Raw genomic sequence first — 18,090 nt, 5'->3', positions numbered from 1 at the left:
CCTTCAAGTGCAGTTTCCTTTAAGACTACTTCCCTTTTCGCAGTATTACAAGGCAGCAGACTTCAAACAGTGAGATGGTTCGAGTTGACACATGGGTGGCATAAATAATTAAAATGTCATACAAAAAGGTGCCAGAGCAGTAAAACTTAATCTGTGTTAATGTGCAGTCTGGTGCATCTTAATCAATTTGTTTCTGTTTTTAAATATGAAGTTTAAGTGCTTTCTATTCAAAACTTGACTCCATGCACAAGAATATAAATCTGGACACTCCAAGATAACCCGTCAAAATAAAGTTAAATAACATTAAAATCAAATGTAAGTGACATTAAAAATATTTAAAATTTGAGACAAAAATAAATTCTTAATACTGCTTTATTTTTTACATCACTACAGAAAACATATCTGCATGAGGAGTGAAATGAATGATAATAACACTGTGTTTTGCATAGTTACAACTGTAGTCAGTGTATATTCATTATTATAAGAAAGAAGCTTGGTGAAGCCGCCAACAGCAAATTATGGTTTGCCATAATCTGATTGAGCCAGGCGCGTCACACCCGTGGGTGGTACGGGTGTTCAAACACAGAAACATGATTCTATCATTCAGTTTTATAGTAGAACATTAACTTTGTTCTTGCATTCATGCCATGTACAGTAGGTGTCCGTTTACGTAACCTACAGCTACTTGTTTGATCTTTAAATATTTTTTTTAACATGATCTCATCACTGCTGTTTGTTCCGTTTGTTCGTGACAGGAAGTCACACCAGACATCGGGGGGGCTGCTCCACCCCTGGCATCGGCCCCTCAAACTCCCTGATACAGTGTTAAGTTTCCAGCCTTGACAGTTCAACGTGTCTTCTCTCTGATTAACAGTTGGATCTTTTTGACTCTTACTAGACTGAATCATGAAACAAGCAGCAAGTCATGACGAAAACCAACAGCAAAACAAATTCTACAGTGGTTAATAAACTTATTGTCATCTCCTTGGAAACGAAGATGCAGTAATCACATGACAACTGACAAAACTGAGGACATTTATCCACCTGTCAGTAGCAGAAATTAAGAGTGAATGAATCAAATGAATCAAGACCATCTAAACCACAAGCTGACCTCTGACATTAAGGCAGGATGGATAAAGTCTAAAGAAAATTCAACCTGAATGCTTGAATCTGCTGGGATGAACTGAGTAAGTAAACATTCAATCACCCCTGCCTCAACAAATACTAAAGTGTAGCTCTTGAGCAAGTAACTCTCCACTTTACGGATCATAAGAATCACTTTACGTTCCATCAGAATTATATCACACATTAGGAAAATGAGGCAAAGGCGATCAAACTGAAACAGATTCCTGCTGCTGTAATGATTGTTTTAATACAACTCAGAATAACATGAGGCAAAGTTTGAGAGTCAATGAGCTGGTAATTGACTTTTTATTAGAAAAGAGAAATCCACATACAGTTAATTAGTCCGGTGAATTACAAATGTTTCTATGGCTTCCTATTCAGTCCAGTTGTGTAAATATATTTTCTCAAATATAAAACAAAATCCTCACGTCATGTCACATCTCATGTATCATAACACGCTGCATGTGTTTGGTCTGTGAGCATGATATTCACCTCAGTTACAGGAAATGAGCCAGTTGATACGAGCTGCATGAAACCAATTATCAAGGAATGATAACAGTGAGCAAGGTTAAGATGCTTTCTGACACAGACCCCTGTACATGTGCAACACCACAAAAACATCCATCAGACACAAAAAGCTCACACACACACACACACACACTGAGGTCTGCAGCAATCTACAGATTCCCCCCCTGAGCACTCCTGACTGTAGGAGTGATGTTAAGCGGAGAGCTGGAAATACTCGACCCAGAGGGAATCACAAATGAACCTGACATGAAAAACCATCAGCCAGGGGGAAGGAAAACAATAATTACATGGTAATATCTTTTCCTTTATAGCCTATTCATGCTTCATTGATTTTATATAAAACCAACATGCAGGGAATGAACATAAACTCGTTGCATTTTACTCTGACTACGTCTGGGTTGGTGCAGAAACCAACAGTAATTTACAGCACATTTTGTTGTTGCACAGTACACTGCTCTGGTCCGAGCTCTACAGTAGATTTTATTCTGAAGAATGATGAGGAGCATGTTTCCAAAACAGCAGAAATATTCGTTGCTATACTGATTCAGTGCTGGAAAAAAAAGAAATACTACTAAACAACAACAAAGTAAACCCAGAGATGCCTGGTATATCTCTAAAAGCTGCTCAGTCACAGTGAGTTTGAATGTTTGAAGGCAGATTTGTAGCTAGTTTCAGTCGATTATTAGGTCGATTCTGTATTTTGGTCCAAAATATTCCACAACCCACTTGTTGTGATATTCAGAACTGTGCAAAATTAGTTAATCATTCAAACAGGAAGGGATTCCCCTGTGGCGTCTCATTCAAGTTCGGTCACAGAGGACCATGGCCACGCCAACAGCAGAGTCTGCGTTCTGCCCGTACACCACCGGCTGAGGAAACGCCCTCTCCACTTCCTGTCTCAGCACTTCATTGCGAGCGAGTGCGCTCCCGCTGCCCACGATCCTGCTGACGCCCGCCTGCTGCAGATGCTCGGCAGGCATCATGGAGGTGATGTTATCCAGGACTCCGCGACACAGCGCCCTGGTCACATGACCCAGAGAGAGATTGGAGGCGGAGATGTTGGTGACCTGACCGAGGCAGAGAGGGCTGTGTCTCTCTCCCAGGATGGTGGGACTCACCCTCAGGTCACTGGTTTCCTGGTTCAGGGCGCAACCAATCAGCTTCTCATATAAGCATGTGTCACTCAGCTCAGCATCTGTGGGGGGGAAGGGTGGGGGTGGGGAGGGGGGTTATTTATACATCACTTCATGATAATCAGTTCCTTTACTTACACTTTGTCCATCTGTGATCAATCACTTTGCTCATTGTGGTCTGTGTCCGTGGATTAACTCGTTTCAAATGTACCGACTGACAGTTCACGCTCTGCTCACATGAACACCGCTCTCTCTGCGCCGCCATTGGTTGTTGCTTTCCTTGTCAGACTCAGTGTCTGATCTGAAGTGTCAATTTTCCTCGAAACTATTCACCGAGCTTAGTGTCTGAATACAGCAGGGGTGTGAAATGGGTCGCGCAGTTACAGTATTTATAGCTTCAACAAGATTCAGGAGTTTTCAGGCACGGCGCCATTTATCATCCAACTGCTCGGCCTGGTTTGCGTCTGACTGGCGGATTCAGTAAGTGAATGGCAGCGTCATCAGTGAAGTACGTTTCATCTGCTGAAACACCGACAGTAAATCTCATGCGTAGATAAATAGGCGTTTACAGCCAGGCCGGCAGCTCTGCGAAGCTGTACTTTGAGCTAAATGCTAATGTGAGCATTTCTGACATGCTCACTATGACAACGTCAACATGCTGACGTTTAGCAGGTATAAATGTTTAACGAGTTAGCATGCTCAACACAAAAGCAAAATCCAATAGTTGTTAAAACATTTCACTCAAAAACACAAGAGCTTTCAGACACACCCTCACCATACAGACACTCAAATCAAATGACATGTAGCGCAATACACAGGAAGTAGTGAGTGATTTTGGACACATCCATTAGGAACCATGAATGTATATTTAAAAAAAAGTGAGTTTAGAGGAGATTCACATCTGAAGTACGTTTGTATCTCGTGAAATATCAATAACATTCCGTTTCGTATGATGATTGATAATGAAAATAATAAAATAAAAACACATACCAAGCTCTTTCATCCAGGTGGTGAGCATCTTCACAAAAGTGGCCAGAACGTTCCCTCCGTTGAGCGACGCCGCCACCGCCAGGTATGAGGAGTCAAAGTAGGGGAAGTAGGAGATGGAGGAGGCGGGATGAGGAGAATCTGGAGGTTTGAAGTCAGCTGGCATGGCGAAGGTCAGCTGGGCGGAGGTGCTTATGTTAAGAACTGGGAATGTCGGAGACAGATACAGTACGAGGTTTGACAGTGAAGAGAAAATTATTCTCATTTCCATCGCAGCTCTGAGACATGGGTGACATCTTTTCAATACATCTTCTTTATCTTCTTTCATTTAAACTGAATAAACTATGAGAGCACATGAGGGACGTCCTGCTTCACCTGCATCTGTCCGAGCTCTCATGCAGGAGTACACCGAGCACTGGAAGTCCCCCAGGGCGGCTCCCACTGGCGTACCAGCAGGAATACCATGCCAGTCAGAGCACGTCTTTCCCGCCAATCCACCAGATGGCACGCACTGAGGGAGCAGGGTCACAGGGAAGCCGGCCCCCTGCAGACTAGAGCGAGCACACACAGAGTGGCTTGTTACGTAGGTTACAACATAACAACTCTGACACTGTAAGCTTGTAATTTAGCACTTGACTGATGTTTCTTACTAAGAACATGCTCTGCTAGCTTTAGCACAGACCTGAAGCATTATCAAAACAGGAAGTTAGACTGTTTACATACATGTCTATGTTCCACTGGTCCGAGGAAGTGTTGAAGAAACCCCAGCTGGCTGCGTTCTGAGGCGTCATCACACACCCGTCCAAACCGCACAGCATGGACACCACATAGTCCTGGATGGTACCTGCAACTGTGAAGCCTCCAAGGAACTCAGGTCTGCAGTGACACCACACAGCTCCAGGTTTTTACTTTCACATCACACAAAAGCAAGTGGAGCCACAGGCTTCATACGGGCCGTTTGTGCTGACCTGTGTTTCATGTACCAGAGGATTGTTGCACAGCCGAACCCCGTGGCTACACTGAGATGCGAGTCTGGTTTTGGGAGGGAGGACAGGAAGTCACCGCTGCAGCGTCCGTCCTGCCAGGTGATCAGCTGACTGGTGTCTCTGGCTGTGAAGAAATCTCTGTTGGACCAATCACAACCTGTGAGGGGACAGAGACATGAAGAAACAGACAGCAGACCTTTCCCCCACACAAAATAACTAATGTCTGATTCAGTGGTTTTGGTTTTATTTTTGTTTTGAGACAAAAACATCCCGGTAGCATCAGATTTTCTCTGGTCTTTATCCTTTTTTTTTTTTTTCTTTTTTTTGATAATTTTCTTTATTGGAGGTAGTTTCACAAGTCGATTACATATTAACAAAAGTAGATCCAACCTTTTTTTCCATTTACTCTCCATGTATCCCTCCCAGCATCCCACCCCTCTCAGGAGAGAACAGTTATCTTTAAACAAGTAGAGATTCCAAGCAATCAATTCATACAAGTATACAAATATACAAATAAGGAAACACACAAAAAAAAAAAACAGAAAAAATTAATAAAAAGAAGATAAATAAATAAATTAATTAATTAATTAATTAATAAAATAAGAAACCAGAACAAGAAAAATAAGTAGATAAGTAAATAAATGATTAATAATAATTAATAAGGGGGGGGGGGGAGCTCAGTCATCACCTTCAGGTAGAGATATCAAAGATTCAAAATGGTTTAAGAGAGGTTTCCAGGTATTGTCAAATGAGTTCAAAGAACCTTAAAGGGAGAATCTAAGCTTTTCTAGACTGATGGACAGTAAAAGTTCTTTCACCCATCTGTTATAAGATGCGGGTTGAGGGTGTTTCCATTTAAAGAGTATAAGTGGTCTGGCCAACAAGGTAGAAAAGGCTAAAACCGTCTGCATTACTGTAGAGGTCTTTATCCTTTTTAAAATGTTAGCGTGCAGCCAGCAGAGGGCAACATAGTGTTGAAAGTGCCTCTAACTGACCAGTTCCTCAATCCATTTTTTAAAAAGCATGTTAAAAGTCATCAGTATGACAGACTGGGAAAGCAGCATAATTCAGCAGAGTTGAAACACAGCCCTCTTCCTGGAAGGCTTTGTCCATTACTGGTAAATGTTTTTAATTGTTAGTAATTCACTAATGGTCTGAAAACAAAACTAATCATATGATCACAAGTCAGTTTGTAATTAAAAAAACTCATTCAATCCTTTGTAATAACGGGGACCCTCACAGATGAGAGTGTGATGTGGGAGGGGCCCCTTCCAGTGGCAGTTAGATTAAGCAAGTATATAGATTGTGCAAATTTAGGGTGCCCAACATTAGGAGACTCTCATGTGAAAAGCTCTCTGACATGGGTTCCTGACTGCTCCAGAACCGGGGGCCCCTTTATTACAATTACATTTTTAATTAGCATAATCATTCTTGCTCTTCCCATGTTGTCTGCATCACTGTGGCTGAGGCGAGACAAAAATTTTCATGTTTTCAACAATAAAAGTAAAAAATCTAAACTGCATTATTTATATGATAAAACTATGATACATAAGTGTTTTTAATGATGTTACTTTTGCACATGAGGAGGAGGATGAGAGAGAAGGTTACCCTGTACATTCTGTACTTAACCCTTTATAACTGTATTAAAGTGAGGAGTAAAGATCTAAAGATTGTACATTTGTGCACAAGAATTTATTGTTTAGTTTAATATGGAAAATGAGTGACTGTGATGTTCTGAGGCCAAGAAACTGAGGTGAAAGTAAAAAGTGTTTCTAGTGTTATAAATGGAATTACTAACATTTTGCACATTTTATGTTTATTTCAGGCCCGCGCACCAACAGACCCACTTGCTCTGAAGATAATTCACCAATCAGCATCCATCAGTTTTTTTCTCCTCTGACTTTTTCACTCTTCAAATGAATTAACGAATGAAGGAATCAGTGTCTCTGCTCCTCGGACTACTCTTGTGTCTCAGAGCCGGTGTTGCGCAGTTTACCACACGTTGTTGTGAAATGCCACAGCGCGCAAAAATACATAGTACATACATACATACATACATGCATGCAGGAAGATGTCTTACCGCTCTCTCCTTTCCAAAATAAAACCCCGTGCATCTGTCCGGACAGCCCGATGCTGCTGACATGCTGCAGTTTGTCTCTAGGCAGGAGGCCGATGCACCGATTCAGAGCGTCTATGATCCGCCCAGTGTCCTGCTCTTTAGCCTGAAAACGTAGCCAGGTTACACACTGGACACACGCGCTTTCATATTCCCGGGCTGCAGGGTGAAGTTATTTGGCACGTGAACTCACTCACCTTTATCTCGCTACTGTCGATAATATCGGACGTAGTAGGTAAAGCGTGGCTCGCAGTCACCGCTCTGGTGTCAGTTTCTAATAAAACTGCTTTTACCGAGGTGGTGCCCACATCTAGACCCAGGATATAGGTCGACATTACTGCTGATGGCACTATGTGTTCCTCCACGTTCCTTTCAGCAGTACGGCATCATCAGAGGGTAAAGTCAACTCAGTTGCCTTTGGGTCAAAACAGAAAATTGGAAGTTACTGTATTAGTCGGTTGTAATCATTCCCAGCCGATAACTGCTATAAATATCCGGGTGAAACGGGAAATAATAGCAAAAAAAATGACGGCTTGTCCTAACTAGAAATAAATACTTCAATGCCACTTCTGACCAATTGGTGGAATTTCTTTCTAACTATTCACTTTGTACAATTCACTGCCATGGCACAACTGAATGGAAGTAAGTCATTACTTGTTTCATTATTTACACATATCCTCCCTCCTATGACAAATCAAAATATTCAGATCCGAAACAAGAGATGGTCTGTTTCACATATAAATGTTATCCATGCTACAGCTAAAACTACAGTATGTCACTGAAACAAGGGCACACATATATTCCATTATATTAAACAATTTATAAACTACATTGTGGGATTTTTAAAAAATGTATAAAAACACTGAAAGTTTCCCTATGTATATTTTTGAGAAATTAAAACTAATTAATTACAATAGTAACAGCATTTAAAATTGCTTTATTTTTCTGTTTTTACCAAGAACAGCGTTGAAGCTGAGAGGCGTTTCCCTATTATGAAGTGAGAATTTCCTACTCTTTTCTATGCCTAGAACACACCATATTGTCGCCTCCTGTTTGATGATTGCCTTGCTCCCACAATGCACTGCAGAGTAGCATGGCTGACTTTGATTTAGGAGTGTCGTCCAGACGAGAATGAATGTGCTGTTTCGGTACTGTACCAACTGACGTTCCTTTAAAGATAACCGACTGTCCGCGTGTGTGAAGTAAATCTCACAGATTATGTTTTTGTGATCGCGTGGTGAGGAGCCCACGAGTCCCTGCGTTTATCTCAGGTGAGAAGCTGTCATCAGTAGCCGTTAGCGAGCTTCCTGCTGAGCTAACGGTATTAGCATATTAGCATCAGCACTGACTAGTGGTCAGATAAAGCATGTTAATGTGCAGTTTAACTACCCAGAGCCGTGCAATTTTCGGTTTAATTTAATAATTAGCTTCTGTGTCGTTGTATGCCTTGCTTTTATCACCGTTACAAGGTTTTAAATATATTTAGCCAGGTTGCTTCATTGTAGTTAGTAGCTAAGCTAACATCGACCAATGCCTACTGACAGCTTTGCTCTGTCTTTTTCTCTCATATTATGGGGCTTTACAATATCGAGGCCTCTGTTGCTTTAATCTCTTAAACAAGTAACGTTAATAATTAGCGTTTCCAATGTAGAAATACCCTGCTGTACGACTAGTGAATTAAGTGGCACAAGTATTGATATCACAATGTACAAATACTCTATTACGAGTATTCGCCCTGCATTCAAATTCTTATTGAAATAAAAATACTATCCCTTTTAGTGTTATATATCATTGTATTATCATTATTATGGATACAGTAAATGTGTAACCAGCCTTTTTTTCATTTAACTGGTTGAGTTTAACATCATAATTTACTATTGGCTAGTTCAGTGTGTAACAAGACAGTTTTATTTATTTTGTTGTATCATAGGTCTTGTTGGTCTTTTGTTTTCAGCAAACGCTCTCTACAGCTGTGAAATAAATGTAAAGAAGAATAAAGTAGTCAAGCAGAACAGCATGAAATGAAAGTAAAGTAAAATAAAGGTACTTCAGCACTGTACAATATTTAAGTGTTGTACTGTAAACACGTCTGAATCTTCCCCCGTTACAGCAGCAGCTTCCTGTGACAGCAGACCAGAGCCAACATGGCAGGAGTTGTGGCAAAGCGTGAGGGACCACAGTTCATCAGTGAAGTGGCAGTGAGGGGCAACGCCGCCGTGCTGGACTACTGCCGCACCTCTGTATCCGCTCTGTCAGGAGCAACAGCTGGCATCCTGGGGCTGACGGGACTGTATGGCTTCATTTTTTATTTCCTCGCCTCATTTCTCCTCTCTCTGTTGCTCATTCTCAAGGCCGGGCGGCGGTGGAACAAATGCTTTAAATCGCGGCGGCTGCTCTTCACCGGAGGCCTTGTCGGAGGTCTTTTTACTTATGTCCTGTTCTGGACTTTCCTCTACGGAATGGTGCATGTGTACTAAAATGATCTGCCACAAAAAAAAACATGAATTATTTCTGTCTAATCCCACGTAAACCAATAAAAATTGTCTGCCCTGCTGTTTGTAGATAAGCCATTAGTGAAAGACTTTTGATTTTTCGATCATGAACAGTTGATATATTGGAGGATGTGTCAATAACAACTATATGCAGAACAACCTTTCCCCTTTTTGTTCCTGCTCCACACTAACCTGTGACTTTGAACTTATTTAACCTTTAACTCCTGCTCTGTTCACAGTCATCTATACTAGAGTTATAATAATGTAGGCTGTAGAGTAACAGATTACATTTCATGTACGATACAATGGTTAGATTATAACTAATGTGATGACTGATTTGAATAAATACCTCTATACAAGTTGTTTGTTTACATTATTAATCACTTTATCAGGCAGTGTCACTGTGACAGGAAAACAACATGACAGACACAATTGTTTCCAACAATAAAGAATATTCAATAAATAGAAACAGGAACAACAAACAGGAAGGGATTCCTCGCACTTCAATGTCCATTAACCATCAGCCTGTATGTCACCAGTGAACGCGTCCACTCACAGCAGACTGACGGCACATGACACACTGCATTCCTTTGTTGTGGATCTGATTGTGTTGTAACCATTGCATGGCAGATATCAAAGTCACAATCAGCACAGCCAAGTCAACACAGAGCAGGAAACACATCAGCAGTGTTTGACAGTATGTTCAAATGTCTGTCATAACACGGGCATGATGCATCTAGCTGAAATACGAACAAATAAGACCGTTCACATTTTCTTACACATTGATCAAAGGTGCATTAAAAAAACAAAACATAATTTCTCTCATGACCCAACATTTAATTTAGAAGGTATTTTGCAGAATTCACTTCATTTTTTATTTTTCAATGAATCTATCATGTCTAGTATTATAACTTAATCCATAAAATGGCATGACATCAAAACTAAGGCCTGTCATATATTACTCAAACTGGAAATGGTGCTTAATTAGTCTGGTCAACAGCTGATAAAAAAGTATTGAATTTGCAGTGCATTCAGAAAGTCTTCAGACCCCTTCACTTAAATCAAAGCCTTATGCTAAAATAAAAAAATTTGTCCCTCATCATCGTTCTACACTCAATATCCCACAATGAAAAAGTCAAAACAATTAAAGAATTTTTTTAATTTATTAGAGAGAAAAAACAGAAATATCACATTGACATAAGTATTCAGACACTTTGCTATGACTTGAAATTTAGATCAGGTTCCTCCATTTCTCTTCATCACCGTTGAGATGTTTCTGCACCTTGATTGGAGTCCGCCTGGTAAATTCAGCTGATTGGACATGATTTGGAAAGACACACACCTGTTTATATAAAGTCTCACAGCTGATGATGTGTATCAGAGCGAAACCCATGAGGAGGAAGGAACTGCTGCAGAGCTCAGAGACAGGATTGTGTGGAAGCTGTAAAAACATTTCTGCTGCATTGAAGGTTCCCAAGAGAACAATGGCCTCCATGATTCTTAATTGGAAGTAGTTTGAAACAACCAGGTCTCACCCTGGAGCTGGCCTCCCGGCCAACCTGAACAATCAGGTAGAGGGCCTGGGAAATAGAGGTGACCAAGAACCTGATGGTCACTCTGGCTGAGCTCCAGAGATATTTATCACTTAGTCACTTTGTGTAGAGGAAAATTAATTTAAATGATTTTAGCTTGAGGATGCAATATAACGAAATGTGATACAGTGAAGGGGTCTGAATACTTTCTGAATGCAACTTATGACATGAAACAGATAAAAAGAATGCATTTCTAAAGCAGTAACTGGCATATATTTGGCAATTCACTAAAAGTCTTAGTCTTATGTCACTGTAAGTGCATCAGCATTATCACAGTACTTTTGTATATCATTATTTATGGACCTGTTGTAATCTCCCACATTCCACCTTTGGTTCCCGACCCAGCCACTGAAAACCTCCCTACTGTGTGTCTCTAAATCAGTGTCCTGGCCCACAGTGCAGAACATCGACATTTCCCTGGACCAACACATTTTCAGTCAAGGCAAGCATCACTCAGGATAGTGGGATGCCAGCAGTCGTGCCAGGAGGTGAGAAGTGGACCTCAGTCCGACTTTTGGTTCCATCACCTGCAACATAACCGAGACCACTGCGGGTGATTTGTCTTGCTCTGCCTGTAAACTTAACTGTGTGGAGAGAAAGTGATATGATGCCTTGGCTCTGCACCTTGAGTAGAGACAATGGCCGAGTATCTCTGTCCTGTGTTGCGTGGAATGGTGGGACCACGTCTCTCCACTGATGGCTCGCTCTCTGTGGCGGGTTCAGCTTCCTCAGGCTTTTTGACAGAGTTGCCGGCCCCTTTCTCTGCAGCTGGTTTCCTGGATCTCTTCTCCCGGGGTCCCACCTTTCCGTCCTTGTGTTTGGTCCGGTCTCTCCTGATACACACAGTATGAGAAAGATGTGCCAACAAATGTAAAGATCAAGTTTTGCAAAATTATTGATTTTTAAAGGCCCCATCCATCATGAAGTGTATAAATACAGTTAGTCATACTTGAAGTTGATGATTTCAAACTTCCTCTCTCGGTAGAAGGAGCTGGTGTTCATCATGTACAGTAGAATCATATCACATGCAAAGGCTCCCTGAAAGGAAAGAAATATATCAACTTTATTTTCACCAGCTGCTGAGTCATTATTTTAGTTACTGATGGTCATCCATTACCCTCTAATGGCATAATAATATGACATCTTGTGTAATTAAGTCCATTCAATAATTACACACCACTCCAATTACACATCAACATAATATTTCAGTAAGTTACTCACTATACCCAGCAGAGCAACACCCGAACCAATGGCAATTATTGTGGGAACAATATTGAATTTCCCAGCCTGCAAATCAACGACAGAGAGTCACTGCACGTCTATCACTGAAATCATGTAAAGAGTAAAAAAGAAAAAGAGTGCTCATATCACTGCTGTACCTGGCCATTGATCATTATATCGAAGCGAATTCCATACACTTTATACAAAGTGCGATACGTTTCACCCTTTTCATCCTTGTAATACCTGGCATATCTGTAGGGAGGGGAAATCAGTTCATTTAAAGAGTAAGAGATGAAAATAAGAGGTTGGACGAGCAGATTTATTTCCTGGTGAGTGCCTGAGAGGACGTACCTGAAGTTGTATCCTGATGTGACTGAGTTGTTCAGGTTCATGTCTAAACGGGTGAAGCTGTACTGTGGATTACACTGTGAAGAGTCTTTATCCAGGTCACAGTTCCACTCAATAAGAATACCAACAGACCCACCCTGAAGGACAAAACAGACACTTTGACAATACTAATAATAGTTATTATATAAACTCAGATGTTAATTCATGTTGTATATTTGGAGTTAATTTAAAAAAAATATATATATTTACAGGTTATGCAGTTAATTATTTACATATTTATGTTTATACAATTATTATTTACATATTTACAAATTTAAATATTTTAGTGTGCATCTTTAAAAACAGTTACAGTAACGTCCTGAATCCATCTCTCTAGGTTTCCTCTTATTTACTTCAGTCTAAGTCCTTCTCAATTCTGATTGGTTAGTTTAGTGACATGTGACTTAGAAACAGGAAGTGTTGTTGTTGTTATGAAGTAGATGGAGTGTGGAGTAAAGTAAAACTGCTGTTTCTTTTATCATAAGTGATCCATACCACCACATATCCAACCCTCATGTTACAATTATAATAATTATAATGATAATATACAGCATTTGTGCCCTATAACAAAACCTGGGATTACAAAGATAGGTACTTAAAAAAGAAAACTGATTTTGATTGTTGAATGCTTAAGGCAGGTCACTCCACAGCTGAGGTGCCCACCTTTAGTCTTGCAGCTCTTGAGGACGTCAGACTGTATGCAGGTTGACAAGCAGACAATAATTCAGGGATATAGTCAGGACATGTTATTTAATTGCTCTCCCCTTATGAGACATGACAGTAATGTAACATGAGGACATGGGATGGGTATGATGGTTTTAGTGTGTCTAAATCTCAGAATCAGAATCTCTTTCTAAGAACAGACAGCTTTATTAATATGCTGTTGGGAGTTAAGACAGGTATCAGTTCGGTAACAGTACTCGGAGGGTTTTAGCAGAAGGCTACACCCTCTGGTTGAGGGTGGGTGAAGCTGGTGCGTTCTCAGAAATGCATGAAGATAACTGTTGAGCTTGAAGGTTGATTCTTTACCTTGGAAATAGCAGTTGGACAATAAATGTCTTCCAGAGCTTTCAGCCCTATCTTGTAGAAGCGATGCAGCTATAGTATATATATAGTATAGTATAGTATAGTATAGTATAGTATAGAATTTACTTTTTAACTCTAATATTTGCTACTTGGGTCCCGTGATAAGAACGAAACATCTCCACGAGAGCGGAGCAGGTCGCATCTATTAATGATGGCTACATGATCTGACTGAAGCTCTGGAAAAACCAAGTGGACCTTGTGACAAGGGTTGATTTGTCAATTATTTTTGTATTTCTGCAAAACCATTGTGTTTTCCAATAAAAGGGAAATCCATTATCCACCCAAAAGCTACTGTTTGTTCATAAAATACAGCATACAGAAGCTGTGCTGTGGTCTGTTTGTTACTGCAGAACTGAATTGTGTTTCACCTTGATGCACAGAGATGCGCCTCTGTTTTGCTCCACACTGTTTAATTTGGATTAATTACATATTTGCCCCAAAACCACAGAAACTTAACGTTTCAGTGGAAGCAGAACCCCACCCCTTTATAAAAGCAATCAGCTGTAGCACAAGTGAGTTGTTCTACAGTTATTATTGTAATCACGAGCAGCTAAAATGGATTTCCATAATTCCTAGATTTTTATTATGACTTATTATCAAATAACGGCGAGGAAGCCAGGAACTGACGTCACTCCCACCCACAGTCTTAAGTGGCACATTGGTCAACTTCGTACCTTAGCAGCCATGTCCTGGAAGTCATGTCTAGTCCAGCTGACCAGATCTCCGAGGCGGAAGATAGGGCAGTAAGGATGGGTCTCTCTGTCGTACAAGCATCTTTTCAGGTAGTTGTCATCAGACGTTTCAAGGACGTTCGACCTAAGAGGTTAAGACGTGACAAACGTGCATCAAATGTCAGATTTTGCAGGATATGCAAAAAAACATCATATTGTAATTATTATGGCAGATATTGTGATTGTGATATGAGTCACGGTTTCAGTTGAAATGATCTTTTCTGCATTTAATTTTCACTGACAAAAAAAATGTAAATGATGATGGGATTTTTGTTAGGGCTTGTAGAGATAGATAGATAGATAGATAGATAGATAAATAGATAGATAGATAGATAGATAGATAGATAGATAGATAGATAGATAGATAGATAGATAGATAGATAGATACCACAATCATGTTCCTTTATGGCTGGAGAATACGATGTGTAGGTCGGAGCGTCTCTGTAGCACCACAACACTTTACACTGTACAACAATGTGACGCATTTTACCTTGATCAAAATTGGAATTGGAATTGGATATTGCACTTGGCCATACTGTGATTTTGATTAAATTTTGATGAATTGCGCAGCACTAAAAGTGAGAGTTTTGACGCATGGCAGCAGAAGTGCTGCAGTGGAACAGACTCAGAGACAGCTGACCCTGCCAAGTAAGAGCCACAGAATTCTCTCAACTTCTGATTTGGCTTTGACCTTTCAATCTTAGACTCTGTTTCAGACCAACATGAAAAAGCCCTCACACTGAGACTCCACACACTCTGACTGGACTGTAAGCTCAGATATGCAGAAGTCAAACCAAACCTTTGCACCCTCTGGCAAAGAGGACAGAGTGTGTGTCACACTGTAAGACGTGTACAGTTGCCAGCCGTTTCAAGTGAAGCCCATTAACAGGGATTTCTATTACCTGCCGATCCACATTAAGCATAACTACAACAAGATTACTGAGGAAACATAAGACAGATAGCTGTGTAGTTTGAATAAGATCCTGCCTGATGAATTAGCCATGGCTTGTTGCATCTCTCTGCTGTCTACCAGGACGTGAACAGAGAGCAGCAGAGCTCGCTGGGCAAGCCCCATCTGATCTGACACCTGTCCAGAGCAAGGCCCGCTGTCAAGGACGTCTCAGATGACTGTTTCACTGTCTCACTGAGTGCAATGCACAGGCTGGTATAAATAGAAGGCTCTCTTCACCCTAAAGCTATTTAAAGCAGCCACTGGAACACGTATATCCCTCAGCTCTCTCAGTGAACCGTGTCACGGCGCCTTGAATCCATCCAGCGATCGGCACCACTTACTTGGAGAATTCAAACTTTGGAAACCTAATGAAATTCTTGATGTAGATGGTGAAGTTTTCTGCTTCGCTCAGTAAGGGCTCTCTGAAAGTGAAAGAGACAGACAGGCAGCTGTGTGTAAAAGCTGACAGTGGAGCTGACAGGCTGCATTAGTAATAAATAGAACCTGTGAAATATCTTGGTCCCTGTGAGGGATCAGACTGAGTGTGAATGTAATGGCACAAAATGGCTAATTTCCAAAGTTCTGCAGCAGGGGAGGGATCCTCACGTGGGTCTCCTGCTGTGTTCAACAGGACACCAGGCGTGAATCTCACAGGTCCCAGTGCTGTTTAAACACAAGCCGGTCTTGATTCCTGACAAGAGAGCAAAGAGGATTTATTCCAAAATAATACACGATACACACATTTGGTAATGTGTGTGTTGTGTCTGATTGGACATGAGTAAATATCATATGTTAGAGCATGTTGTTAAAACAGAAATGATAAAGTCTGTGGAAGCATCTGGACCTGCAGTTGAATATGTAAACTAATAAACCAGGATCCTCACCATGGCCGGCTAATACAGTCTCCCCCTCGACGCAGTCATCATCACTTTGACATCGTCCATTCGGCACCTTGAAACTCTGTGAGGCAGAATAAAAGCTGCTGGATATGAAAATGCAATTCTGTGGACGATCTGGTCCAGATATTGGGATTGAAAAAATAATAAATGATAAATTAAAAAATGCTAATGAGATTCCTCTTTTTCTGTGTACTCACCTCAGCACAGAACCCCAGTCTCTGATTGGGGGTCTCTATGTAATTTGTTACTATGAAGAACACCTGCTCGCCCTACAAAATAAAATTAGGTCCAGACAATGAGATCGAAAAGCAAAAGGTTAAACAAATTACACTCCCCACGAAGTTCAATATTGTTAACCTGCCCAGACAGATGCTGAGGTTAATGACATCCACAGAGGCAGACAGTCAATAGCCTCATGATCTGTCTCGACAGCAGCGTAATTGGGGAGCGCTCTGACATCAATATTGGTGCTCTACCAGCTGAGATTGCCTTTTTTAACGTTACAGTGAACGATGGAGATGGACTGGTAGGTAAGGCTCACGTTTGGAGGTATGACGTAGTCCTCAGCACTCCACAGGTGAAGCCCTGACTCAGAGCTGTTGGTCAGTGTCACACCTTTAAGCTTGGTGATGACTGAGGTCTGGATGGCCTCCTCTTTCTCCTGGTACCCTTTCTTCACCACAAACACCCACCTGAGACAGAATCCATCATGTTTTAAAGTCTTGTGCTGAATTCATGTAAAAGTATTTCAGTATTATTATGTTTTTGGATAATTGAGTTTTTTTAAATTTTATATCAAAATGGGCGCAGTGCAACAGTGCGATATTAGTGATCTCTTGTTGAGCAGCTTGCTTGTGACCATGTGGTCTGGGTTGACAGCACACACATTATAACTGTGTGTTCAACAGCATGTGGCAGATGGAAGGAGTCATGTTAATGTGTAAAACTATCCTAGATTACATCATAATATTTTGTGCATCTCCACTGGAACTATACTCAACTATTGAGGAACTGATTGGCACATACACAGAGTGTGAGAGCAGCATCCAATGAGCAAATTGAAAAATACCAAAGGTCTCAGCAGCGACATGGAAATAAAACCAGAGCACATGAACATGAGCAGTCCTTCCTCGGCTGCGTTACAGGCCATAGATCCAAATAGGATTTTACAAGCAGCCACAGCAGCAGCCACTAAATGTGTCAGTTCATCTTAACTTTGCTGAATCTGAGGTCAAACCGGTGGTTGGTATCAGCCCTCACTGCACTGCCCCTGTCACCTGTTGAGATTTCATCATTTCTTTCACATACACCAGTGTGACATCACACAGTGAAGGGTGGGGTAAGACCACCTGCTCTGTCCACAGCAGTTTGAGACATTAATGAATTCACCAACACAAACCTTTTCAAGACAAAACACACGGAGACCCAGAGACTCTGCCACTTTAACAGCAACACGAAGTAAAAACCGACAAGCTCAACTATTTTTAACTTGTGAATCACTTTCTAAAAGTTTCTTTATACCATGTTTGTGAAAGGGAACATGCAATGCTCCTCACCCTATTATGTATCCCAGCACGGCCAGCTGATAGAGTCTGAATAATATTCCGATCTTCTTGTTTTCTGCGATGACATATTTCTCCGTCTTGTAGTTGAGGAGAGAAACGAAGAAGCCCCCCCAGCCTGCCATTCCTCCCGCACGGTGAACCCGACTGACCAGCAGCTCCCAGGCTCCAGCAGATATATACAGCTGGTTCACTTGTCATGCAACGGGCAAACCCACTGACAGAGGGGTTGCGAGACACCAACACAGTTTGATTTTTTTTTTTTAAATGAAAAAACAAAACAAAACAACCCC

General features: G+C 41.1%; 3 protein-coding genes across 6 annotated transcripts; 1 reads left to right on the top strand and 2 right to left on the bottom strand.

Annotated features, from left to right (window-relative positions):
- Nucleotides 1–1,412: 1,412 nt before the first annotated feature.
- Nucleotides 1,413–7,261, bottom strand: shpk (sedoheptulokinase). The gene is made up of 7 exons (XM_023418190.2): nt 7,073–7,261; nt 6,840–6,981; nt 4,742–4,916; nt 4,497–4,649; nt 4,149–4,324; nt 3,777–3,977; nt 1,413–2,848 (listed from the first exon to the last, which is right to left on the bottom strand). Exons 1-7 carry the CDS (start codon nt 7,208–7,210, stop codon nt 2,454–2,456), a joined length of 1,380 nt encoding a protein of 459 aa, XP_023273958.1. The 5' UTR covers nt 7,211–7,261; the 3' UTR covers nt 1,413–2,453.
- A 682-nt stretch (nt 7,262–7,943) lies between these two features.
- Nucleotides 7,944–9,726, top strand: emc6 (ER membrane protein complex subunit 6). Of its 2 annotated transcripts, none has more exons than XM_023418269.2 (2): nt 7,944–8,146; nt 8,989–9,726. In XM_023418269.2, exon 2 carries the CDS (start codon nt 9,020–9,022, stop codon nt 9,350–9,352), a length of 333 nt encoding a protein of 110 aa, XP_023274037.1. In that variant the 5' UTR covers nt 7,944–8,146; nt 8,989–9,019; the 3' UTR covers nt 9,353–9,726. The 2 variants fall into 2 exon arrangements, with proteins under 2 accessions (XP_023274037.1, XP_023274036.1); XM_023418268.2 differs by having other exon boundaries at nt 7,945–8,146; nt 8,986–9,726.
- A 1-nt stretch (nt 9,727) lies between these two features.
- Nucleotides 9,728–17,968, bottom strand: p2rx5 (purinergic receptor P2X, ligand-gated ion channel, 5). 3 transcript variants are annotated; one of them, XM_023418267.2, is made up of 13 exons: nt 17,792–17,967; nt 16,777–16,927; nt 16,433–16,504; nt 16,221–16,296; nt 15,943–16,027; nt 15,678–15,758; nt 14,328–14,469; nt 12,532–12,665; nt 12,339–12,432; nt 12,181–12,246; nt 11,909–11,997; nt 11,584–11,792; nt 10,517–11,486 (listed from the first exon to the last, which is right to left on the bottom strand). In XM_023418267.2, exons 1-13 carry the CDS (start codon nt 17,920–17,922, stop codon nt 11,413–11,415), a joined length of 1,404 nt encoding a protein of 467 aa, XP_023274035.1. In that variant the 5' UTR covers nt 17,923–17,967; the 3' UTR covers nt 10,517–11,412. The 3 variants fall into 3 exon arrangements, with proteins under 3 accessions (XP_087033265.1, XP_023274035.1, XP_087033264.1); XM_087177139.1 differs by having other exon boundaries at nt 9,728–11,792; XM_087177138.1 differs by having other exon boundaries at nt 12,339–12,665; nt 17,792–17,968.
- Between the last annotated feature and the right edge of the window lie 122 nt (nt 17,969–18,090).

Source organism: Seriola lalandi, unplaced genomic scaffold (genome assembly GCF_002814215.2).
Source record: "Seriola lalandi dorsalis isolate HSWRI2012SDOR001 ecotype SW California unplaced genomic scaffold, Sedor1 jcf7180002054581, whole genome shotgun sequence".
NCBI classification, from domain to species: Eukaryota; Metazoa; Chordata; class Actinopteri; order Carangiformes; family Carangidae; genus Seriola; species Seriola lalandi.
This window is presented reverse-complemented; position numbering and strand designations above follow the sequence as displayed.

Bases quoted from the DNA above. Each gene is read 5' to 3' on its own strand.
- shpk (XM_023418190.2), bottom strand. From the start codon at position 7,210: ATGTCGACCTATATCCTGGGTCTAGATGTGGGCACCACCTCGGTAAAA. The intron at 4,650-4,741 runs GTCAGCACAAAC...GTGTCACTGCAG, and splicing joins CTCTGGTACATGAAACACAG to ACCTGAGTTCCTTGGAGGCT. The intron at 2,849-3,776 runs GTATGTGTTTTT...TCCCCCCCACAG, and splicing joins CACCTGGATGAAAGAGCTTG to ATGCTGAGCTGAGTGACACA.
- emc6 (XM_023418269.2), top strand. From the start codon at position 9,020: ATGGCAGGAGTTGTGGCAAAGCGTGAGGGACCACAGTTCATCAGTGAA.
- p2rx5 (XM_087177138.1), bottom strand. From the start codon at position 17,922: ATGGCAGGCTGGGGGGGCTTCTTCGTTTCTCTCCTCAACTACAAGACG. The intron at 15,759-15,942 runs GTGAGGATCCCT...TTTCACTTTCAG, and splicing joins GAACACAGCAGGAGACCCAC to AGAGCCCTTACTGAGCGAAG. The intron at 11,793-11,908 runs GTATGACTAACT...TGTGTGTATCAG, and splicing joins TTTGAAATCATCAACTTCAA to GAGAGACCGGACCAAACACA.